The following is an 11,262-nucleotide window of genomic DNA, read 5'->3' on the forward strand; positions in this document are numbered from 1 at the left end:
GCCATCAGACAACTAACACACTGTTCAGATGTAAGCCTGGTCTTTTCCATTGCAACTGAAAAATAAAAAAAGTTACTTAGTTATGGGCTGATAAAGTGTGTATACATTTTTTTTGGACACCCTGTATATATAATATCAAGTTTATGCTATATGTATAATGCTATACCATTACGCTTGTAAAGTTATAAGTTAATTACAGTAGATAATAAAATTATCTAGTATTGTCAACTATGAGATTTGAACTTTTGAGATACATATTTACCACAATGAAAACACTAAATTCCCTTACCATCCATTAAAATACAAGTTATGAGATATATTCATGTCGCAAAATATCACTTTGGTCACAAGAACTTTCTATATGTTCTTGTGATCAAAGTGATATTTTGTGATGATGATAGTGCAAAGACAGCTGTCACTGAAGAAGTGGTAAGAAAATACAACAAAACGTTTGACCCCATTATGTACATATTTCCATTTTGGAAATAAACATAATAATATCAACATAGATTTTGAGTGCTTTATTATCTTCAAAAAAAAATCACCAGTTGCTTCCCAAATCAGGGTTCATTACAAACACTTAACCCAGCAGTAGTGGTAGATCATCTGACAGGTGAGCCTAGAAAATAACAATGCTGTGTTAATTGTTAATTGATCATTAAAAATCAGTGATTTTTTTTTTACTGTTTTCATACAGAAATTGCATACAAGGACCTGTCAGGTGACGCCCCGCCCATCATCTTTGCAGCTATGTGGTTTTTTGATTAAGTGTGGTATGGTACTGATAAGCACCAATGCTGTTTGTTTATAGTTTTAGATTACTTGTTTTTTCTTTCTCATTAGGTTTCTCACTACAGTCTAGCTAGTTTTGAAAGATTTATTATTGTTTTCATGCAGTAAAGATGGGAAGGACATAGTGTTACTTGTCTGGGCAGTGTCAGGGGTTCCACACAAACCCACCAAAGGACACTATAAAGAAGCCTAAATACTGTTAACCGAGTCAAGCATTATGTAGGGTTTGTGTTTGTGTTGCATGACTGGCCTCTTAGCAACAATCCAACAGCAGTCACCAGAAGAGTTGCTGGCTAATTCCCCCATTCCTGCAGTCACCTTCTTAAGGAAGTGGGCTGTCCAGTCTACTGTTGTGAACAACTGCTGGCTGGACTGCCTGCATTCTTGCCTTGATGAGAGTGCAGGCTAGCCCTTGAGAAAGAAGCAGAGGTTAATAGTAAGAATAGGTTGGATAAAAGAGGAAAGCATATAGGGCATATAAGGAGAGGCATCCCCAACCACAAGTAAAGCAGCATAGAAGCCTATAGTGGGGGAACCCTGGAGAAGGGCTTAAGAAATCCACAAGTGGATTATAGTAAAGACATAGAGTGCAAAAGCATGTGGTCAGAGGTTGGCCTACAGAAGAGCTATTGAGGAAAAGATCCTGCACCAAGGAAGGGGTCCTTGGTGTTTGTATAATATTTCGACTCCTGAGATACCCAGGAGACAGCAAATAAGACTCCTTTTAGGTTAAGGTTGAAGAGTTCAGGAAGAACATAAGGAGGCCAAAGACCTTCAGATTCCATAAAAATAAAGAGCACCCTGTCATCAGCAGAGAAGTAGAGCCATCATAAGCAAGGAAGATATCACCTGAGTTAGAAGACAGCCCAGTCCAGCAGGAGGCAGTAAAAAGAAAATCCTACTCAAGAGGAGGTTCTAGAGTCAACAGTATGAAAGCTTGCTGATAACAAATAGTAATAGTAGTAGTAGTAATGGCAAATGTTGCAAGAAAACAAGCTTATATAGCATCAGCCAAAAAAAAAAAAAAAAAAAAATATATATATATATATATATATATATATATATATATATATATATATATATAAAAAAAATAGTTCACCCATCCATACCCTCCAAGAATTTGGCTAGGTTCTCCCTTGAATTTATTCAACCCATCCACTTCCACAACAACAGCTGGAAGCCTGTTCCAACAATCAACAACCTGCTGGTTGAAAGCAAATTTCTGCACATCTGTCCTGCAACCATCCTCAACTTCAATTTATGCCCCCTCATGTGTGTAGTCTCAGCAAGTGGAAGCATACCATTAACATTCAGCTTACTCAATCCATTCAAGGCTTTAAACACCTCAGTCAGATCTCTTTGCAAGTGCCTAGTCTCAAAATACTGCAATATGCAGAATTGAAGTCTTTCTAGGTAAGGCACCCTTTTGTTCCCTTCACCAATCTGGTTGCCCTTCTCTGCACCCATTCCAGCAGATCTACATCCTTCCTAAAGTGAGGCCTCCTGACCTCTATGGCCCATTATAGCCTGAGTAGCTAATGCGCCAATAAAACCAAACCAAACCAAACCAGACCTGTATGCGGTGTTCAAGATGCAGCCAACCATGGCCTTATACAAAGGGATAATCACCTCCTTATCCCTGCTAGCATATAAATCTCACAATGGATAGTTTGCCATTAGCAGATCTTACTTGATAGAAACAGAGTTTGCATTGTGCAAGGGTCCACATTTAGATGATACAAATCTATCAAGGTCAGCAAGAAAAAGAAATTTTTGCAGGGAACAATGGAGGAGAAATGCTCCAGCAGCAAAGGTGAAAGTTCCATCCTGAAAGGCAAAAATCTGTGGAAGGAGCCATTGTCAGCACAATCCTATCCAGAAGGCAAGTAGCATTTAGGTTAACAGAAGCAGACAATTTATATACAGGTAACCCTCGTATAACACGGTAGTTTGGTTCCTACAAAATCTCGTGTAATGCAAAACCTTGTTATACAGGACTAAGAACCAGTACAAAAGGTGGGGGAGGGTTACCTTCCAAACGCTAACAAAAATACACCTTTTTTATTTTTAATAACTATCGGAAACTATAATTTTTATAGTAGTAATAACTTAATATTTTAACTTTATTTTTATAATAGTAGTAACTTAACAGTTATTATTATAAAGTTATTTATAATAATAACTGAACAAACATCTTGCCTTACAAACTGATACTTATATGTCAGATAATGTATGTTCATTTAATTTTCTTCCTCTTCATCCCTGCTAAGCACAATCTCTTCTGCAGCATCTAGATTTCGTGTACCCTTCCGCTCTCTGTCACAATCAAAGTCACAATTTTTTATTGTCTCAAACAAGCACAAGTTCAACAGTACAGAACTTAACCCAGGGATCTCCCAACAAAATACAGTGGACCCCTGCTTTAAAGATATAAAGCACAAATTTTACTTTATTACCTTACCAATTAGTTAAATGATGCGTGAAAAGTGGAAGAATATTTTCCAGTTAGTAAAATAAAAGTAAATTTATGCTTACTTATATAACGTAATTAATACATACTGTAATGTGTACATACTAACTAATTGCTATTTCTGTTCGTTGCCTCTTTTTTTTTTTTTTTTTGTTGTGAAATTTAAAACAGTAAAAGTGATAAGTGATTAATAACAAAGAACACTGTCATGTACAAGTTGCAACAAACATGATACAGAGAAATGAGTTTCTGAAAATTTATTTATGTTTTTTATGATTGAATACTTCATGGAAAGGGAACCACATTTCACCATAATAATGTGAAACCCACCGCTATCTGTACTATAGCAAATGCAAGAAGATCGAGTTTACTACCCATTTATAAATTATTACACTAACAGAAAAGACCAATAAACCGGAAACTGCAAATTGTTTTTATTGTTTTATGACAGTGATCTCCAGAAACGTGCTTTAGAAAAATATCATGAAGGCGATAATGACTAGCAAGTCAACAGCAGGGATTCACAAAAAGGAATGGAAACGTTGAAAATTATATCTAACATAATAACAGGATTTTCCCAGCACAAAAGCTCAAAAATACTGTGTTAGAGCGAAACCGTCTAATATACAGTAACTGAGAGCTAAGTGGAGAAGAAATTATTGAAGTTAAACGTAAGAAAGGCACCTGGGGTGAATTGGATCTATCCAGTTATATTAAAGGAGGTGGCAAATGAACTAAGCAAACCCTTAGCCATAATTATGAGAGCATCCTTGGACTCAGGGGATGTGCAAATGTGTCCCCAATTCACAAAGGTGGATCTAAGGGTGACACGAGTATGGTAATTAGTTTAACCAGTTAGATTAACTTCTGTTCCAAGTAAAATAATGGAGTCATTGGTTAAAGATGCATTGCAGGATCATCTATACAAGACTGCGGCAATAATTAAGACACAGCATGGGTTTGTTAAGGGAAAGTCTTGTCTGACAAATTTGATTGAATATTATGATGTGGTTTCAAAGGAATTGGATGCAAAAAATAATTTTGATATCATATTCTTGGATTTCAGGAAAGCTTTTGACACTTGTGCATGGAAGACTACTGTACAAATTGGAGCAGAATGGTATTAAGGGTAAGTTGCTACAATGGATAAAAGGATGATTGAGTGGGAGAAGACAGAGGGTGGTAATCAATGGGTGCTGCTCTTCCTGGACTAATATTATTAGTGGAGTCCCACAGTGTTCTGTGTTGGGTTCACTTTTTTGTATATTTATCAATGATATTTATGAAGTATATCAGGCTTAGTATCAGAGTTTGCAGATGATACAAAGGTTGGCAAGGTTGTTAATGGCAGTAATGGCAGTGTGCTACTGCAACAGGAACTAAAAATTTGGGCAGATGGGCTGAGAAGTGGCAACTGAAGTTTTAACATTGACAAATGCAAAGTACTGCATATGGGTAGAGGTAACCCCAGAGGAACGTACCAACTGTGTGTTACTACAGTTAGGGTGGTAGAAAATGAAAAAGCCCTGGGAGTAATTGTGCAGTCAGATATGAAGTTTTCTGAGCAATGCAGACAGGCTTCCAGAACAGATCATGGAATTTTTCTACAAGGGAAAAGGATATGATTGTCCCTCTGTATAAGGCAATGGTCAGGCCACGCCTTGAGTACTTCGTACAGGTCTGGAGGCCTCATTTTAGGAAGGTTGTAGATTTGCTTGAGCGTGTACAGAGAAGGGCAACAAGATTGGTGTGGGGAATGAAGGGATCCTCTTACCAAGAGAGGCTTAAGTTCCGCAAATTGCAGCGGCTGGAGACTGGGCATCTGTTAGGTGATCTAATTGAGGTGTATAAGGCCTTGAATGGGTTGAGCACGCTGAATTCTGATGGGATTCTTCCATTTGTTCAGATTACGAACCTAAGTGGGCATAAATTCAAATTGAGGAAAGACAGATGTAGAATAGATGTGCAGAAATTTGCATTTGGCCAGCGAGTAGTTAATAGCTGGAACAAACTTCCATCTGTTGTTGTGGAAGTTGATAGGTTAAATAAATTTGAGGAGTAACTGGACAAACATTTAGAGGGAATGTTTGTGTGAATTTTTTTTTTTTTTTTTTGGCTGATGCTACCTAAGCTCATACACTTGCTTTCTTGCATCACATGTCATGATTACTATTACTATATAAGTACCGTGCTGTGCTGTGCTGTGCAAGGATTGCCACAATTCTCAAACCATGTTAGAGTGAAACTGTTGTAGAAGTACTGGGGGTTGCCTGTAGTTTGGAAAAGAGAGAATCCAGTGTTGAAGAGGTGACCTGCAGAAGTGGTGAAAAGTAAGAAATAGAGCAGCAGGTTGAGACACTGTGGCCAAGTCTAGGCTGGTTATGGGATAGTTGATGGAGGAGTTGATGCCAAGGTGTGGTTTATTTGCTTGAAGAGAGAGTATAAAATGTAGATAAAGCTGTGAAAGCATGTCTGGAATTGATAAGTACACTAACAGGCTGTATAGCAAGTCAAGTTAAGAGCCATGTGTAGTATGTAACTGCTGGAGGTCAAGATAGATGGTGAAAAAGTCTTCATTTTACCCCCACAGCAACATATAGCATTTACAGAAAGACCAAGATTATGCAGCTCTTTCTTGATGTGTCTACGCAACAGAAATGAGGTCTCTAGGTTTGGTAATAAACATTGAAGGTGCTTCTTATGGCAATAAGACCTCCATCATCAGTTGGCCAGTGGACCTGCCAAATTGAGATGGAAATTCTGCCCAAATGTGTGTTTTTTTTTTTTTTTTTTTTTTTTTTTTGTGATTTGATGTCAGTGTCAACTGTGTTTGAATGCCAAGGAAGGAAGCACCTTGATTCTTGCAGATGTAGTAAATTAAATTTACAAATTTTTAACACAGACTAAGATGACCTGTTTGCTTCTCACATAAATACATCTTGCTTTCCACAGTATAGTGGCCATCTTGAGAGAATATAGTTTTGTGTTCCTGTCTTTACTTGTGTGAAAATCATGCCACACTTCAAGCAAAACACCAGATAGTTGGAAAGACAGTGGCAGGTCACTTTACAGGTTCTTGCACACAGTTTCTTTATGAAACCAGTAAGACCATCACTTCAGAAACTTGTTGCAGTAAAAGGTTGACTATATTTGGGAAAGTTGAAAAAATATCAGATTTTTAATCATTGATTAATGGCTAATGTGGGAACATTATTTTTGAAAGTCACCAGGTAGGTGATCCACCACCACCACTGGGTTAATGATATGGGTTGTTTATAATTCTTATAAGTGATGTATGCCAGAAGAAGAAGGGAGAGATACATTCCACAAACGACTGCTTTTGGCATTTATAAGCGTTGTTATTTATTTTCACATAAAACAGGTATAGCCTATGAGGATGATGCACTTACAATGTGTGAGAAAAATTATGTACCTTTCAATGAATTGTTAACAGTAACAATTTAGATAATACACAATCATAAAATTTCATAAAATATAAAACTAGTATTACTAAAAACTCTAAGAATACTTTTTCAGTTTGCTGTTTAAATTCCTTTGGTTGACCAAATGGATCAATACGTATTTTTCAAATCTTAGTAACAATATGAATAATGGACTTTCCATGATTAGTTCAGTATTGTGTATGAAATGTTTTAGGGTTACTAGGTTGTTAATGGATGAAGCTTTTAATGAGATATAATGTAGTAAATTAATGTATGTATTGCAGTATGCATCTATTGAAATAGGAGAGTTTTTATGGAATTTTTTCTGCTATGATAGTTCTAGTTTTGACAACAGTTGTTTGTTTTTCAGAGAAACAGCACATTATGGGAATATAATTCTTAGAAAAGGAGTGGTAGAATATTCTGATTAGGTAATTAAATAATTCAAGATGCCACATTAATCATCTATCATGATAAACAGTAACATTTAAGGGGTATACTTTGTGATATATTATTTTTATGCCATTCCTTTTAATGAAAATTAAGAAAGTTTTATAAACTTAAAAGTATGATGATAATTTTAATTTAGCATTTCTGAAAATGATGGATAAATATTCCCCCATGAAAATCTACCATTTCATATTGTTTAATAAAATGTTTGATTCCAGTATATGTGTATAACATTATTGTAATTCCCAGAATGTCTTTTATAAGGGGTTAGGGGGGAGAAAAGGGAAATTAATTTTTATGACAATAAACTTTTAACTTTTGTATCATTTAACAAATAAAAAATCTGACATCATGTTATTGTGGAATAATTCATCTAAATCATTTGAAATTTAAATTCATGAAAACCCATGCTCGTGTTTTGCAGTACAGTGCAATATTTGAATTCTGGTAACATTCCGACTGCTGTTTTGAATTGGAGATTGCTATTTTTTAGACTTTTCTGTTTTTTTGGATAATAAATCTAACCAAAAGTAAAATGTTAATATTCAAGCATAGATTAAGGGAGACCACATCAGCAACATGGCCAAATACTTTTTGATAATTTTTCTACATGTTAATTTATTTTTATTAACTACATTTTATTATTATTTTTTTTTTTTTTGTTTATTCTTTTATCCCTTGGGAAGTTGATCAAAATTTGGAAACAAGATACTTGGCATCATGAAATTACCAAAGAAATTTTGAAGACAATTGCATTTTTAATATTTCATTATAAAAAGCAAAGTAACATACAGGATTTTTTTTTTTTTTTTTTGCAGAATGATTTTCTATACATGTTTAGGAACAAAAGTAAATGCTTTTGATTCCCCCCCCCCCCAAGTGATTGTGTTAGGGTAGCTAAAAATAGAAACAGGTGCAGGTATACTTGCGTGTACACCAATGCTAGGAGTTTAGTAAATAAATTTGATGAATTTGAGGTATTGCTCAAAACATCAAAGGCAGATATTGTTGGGATATCAGAGACGTGGTGTCACACAGATATAAGGGATGCAGAACTGGAATTTGGGGAGTACAACGTCTACAGAAAGGATAGACAGGATAGGAAGGGGGGAGGGGTTATGCTATTAGTTAAGAAACACATAAAACCCAAGGAAGTGAAGCCAGTCGACATCGCCGTGTCGAGTCAGTTTGGTGTGACATAAGCATTGGGAGATCAAAATTGAGAGTAGGAGTAGGAGTGTGCTATAGGCCTAATGACTCTGATGAGTATAATAAGAAACTGTACAGGGATATAGAGTGGGCCAGTAAATCAAAGAGTCTTATAATGGGAGATTTTAATTTCCCAGATATTGACTGGAATTTGGGGGCTAGTCACTCACACACTAGCAGGGCTTTTGTGGATTTATTGGATGATTGTTTTCTACATCAGCATGTTCAGGAGGCAACTAGAGGGAGTAATACTCTTGATTTGATTATCAGCAGTGATTCTTCATGCATTAAGAATCTGCAGATAAATGAACCACTAGGTGGCAGTGATCACAGTGTGCTGAAGTGGGATTTACTCAAAGAGGTAACTACCATTAGGGGTAAAGGGAAGGGTTATTGCTTCCGTAAAGGCGACTACGATGGACTGAGACAGTATTTAAATTCTATACAGTGGGACCAACTGATGATGTTACCAACAGCAAATTCAAAATGGGAAGCATTCAAAGAACTTATCTTGGAAGCTACTAGGCTTTACATACCAACTAAGAAATATTGTTCAAGGTTTAGGCCAAAATGGATGTCAGATGAACTAATGAGGCATATGGCAGAGAAGAAAAATGCATGTGATACTTACAAATTAATACATGACACAGAAGCCTATGATAGATACAAGTTGATATGCAACCAAGTTACAAAGGAGGTTAGGCAGGCGAAGGCAGATTACGAGAAATCCTTGGCAAGGGATGCAAAGAAAAACAGCAAAGAGTTCTTTACTTATGTAAACTCTAGAAGGAAGGGGATGAATCAGATTGGTCCACTTGATATTGATGGGTCAGCTGTTGAGGATCCTGCTCAGGTGGCTAACAAAGTAAGCTACAGAATCTTGAAATAACTGGGAGTAAAGTGGAGGAGAAACTGTTGAAGATAAACACAAGAAAGGCACCCGGGGTGGATGGGATCTATCCAGTTATATTAAATGAGGCAGCAAAAGAAGTAAGCAAACCCTTAGCCATAATTATGGGAGCTTCCTTGGACTCAGGGGAGGTACCCATAGACTGGAAATGTGCAAATGTGACCCCAATTCACAAAGGAGGATCAAAGGCTGACACAAGTAATTATAGACCTGTGAGCTTAACTTCTGTTCCAGGAAAATTAATGGAGGCACTGGTTAAAGAAGCACTGCAGGATCATTTAGACAAGACCTCAGTTATAGCTTGGACACAGCATGGTTTTGTTAAGGTGAAGTCTTGCCTGACCAATTTGATTGGATACTATGATGCAGACACAAAAGAACTGGATGTAGGGAATAGCTTTGATATTATATACTTGGATCTTAGAAAGGCTTTTGATACTGTTGCACATGGAAGACTGCTACACAAATTGGAGCAGTGTGACATTGGAGGCAAATTGCTGCTATGGATAAAGGGGTGGTTGAGGGGGAGAAGACAGAGAGTGGTAATCAATGGACACTGCTCATCGTGGACTAATGTTATTAGTGGAGTCGCTCAGTATTGGGTCCATTATTGTTTTCTGTATTTATAAATGATATTGATGATGGTATATCAAGCTTAATGTCCAAGTTTGCAGACGATACAAAGGTTGGCAGGGTTATCAAGGACACTACTGACACACTATGCTGCTGCAACAGGATCTGGAAAGGTTGAGCAGATGGGCTGAGAGGTGGCAAATGAAGTTTAACATTGACAAATGTAAAGTATTACACATGGGAAACAGCAACCCCAGAGCAGCGTATCAACTCTGTGGTACTACACTGACAGTGGTAGAGAATGAAAGGGACTTGGGGTGGTTGTGCAGGCAGATATGAAGTTCTCTGACAGTGCAGACGGGCTGCAAGAGTAGCTCATGGAGTATTGTCAATGATATACAGGAATTTTTCCAGCAGGGATAAGGAGGTGATTATTCCCTTGTATAAGGCAATGGTCAGGCCACACCTAGAGTACTGTATACAGGTCTGGAGGCCTCATTTCAAGAAGGATGTAGAGCTGCTGGAACAAGTACAGAGAAGGGCAACAAGATTAGTGAATGGAACAAAGGGGTGCTCTTACGAAGAAAGGCTTAAGTTTTGCAAATTATAGTGTCTGGAGACTAGGCACCAGCGAGGTGATCTGATAGAGGTGTATAAAGCCTTGAATGGTTTGAGCATGCTCAATGCTGATGGGATTCTTCCTCTTGCTCAGAATAATCACCTGAGAGGGCATAAATTCAAATTGAGGAAAGACAGATGTAGGATAGACGTGCGGAAATTTGCCTTTAGCCAGCAGGTGGTTGGTTGGTTGGTGGAACAGACTTCCATCCCTTGTCGTGGAGGTTGATAGCCTAAATAAGTGTAAGGCTCAACTGGACAGGTATTTTGAACGAACAGAGGGGTGAAGTGGAAGTGGGTTTTTTTTTTTTTTTTTTGGCTGATGCTGCATAAGCTTGCTTTCTTGCATCAAATGCCTCTACTAATGCTAAGGGTGCTTTTCCCTCTTGGTGGTAGCCATGGGAAGACAACTGTTGCCTTCAAATTCATGTTAACACACACACACACACACACACACACACACTTCAGAGAAGAGACATGCTTTATTTAGAATGCAATCTCGTTAATAATCTTTTGATATGTAAGGTCTTAATTTGTTCAATAAGCTTGAAATAGGAGATAGGCCAATCTTCAGAATTTTTGGTTTTCTGAACAATACACATACCTGCTAGATTATGACCTTGAACATTGGTTGTTGTGAATGAAATCCTCTGTAGCTATGTTTGAATAGTATTAGTAGTGGCAAATGATGCAAGCAGAGCTTATAAAGCATCACCCAAAAGAGAGAGGGGGAAAAAACAAAAAAACAGTGCACTTCACCCATCTATGTACTTCAAGAATTTTCTAGTTCTCCCTTG

General features: G+C 37.2%; 1 protein-coding gene across 1 annotated transcript in view; it reads left to right on the forward strand.

Moving 5' to 3' along the window:
- The window catches only part of LOC150078336 (fucose mutarotase-like), a 126,432-nt gene extending 119,296 nt beyond the window's left edge, over positions 1 to 7,136 (forward strand). The window contains exon 6 of the mRNA XM_090384535.1: positions 7,076 to 7,136. Within this exon, the coding sequence (XP_090240661.1) occupies positions 7,076 to 7,136 (61 nt within the window). The remainder of the gene's footprint in view (positions 1 to 7,075) is intronic.
- Positions 7,137 to 11,262: the final 4,126 nt, after the last annotated feature.

The sequence above is a fragment of the Mastigoproctus giganteus genome, chromosome 11 (genome assembly GCF_048544385.1).
Source record: "Mastigoproctus giganteus isolate SK-2022 chromosome 11, ASM4854438v1, whole genome shotgun sequence".
In the NCBI taxonomy this organism is placed as follows: domain Eukaryota; kingdom Metazoa; phylum Arthropoda; class Arachnida; order Uropygi; family Thelyphonidae; genus Mastigoproctus; species Mastigoproctus giganteus.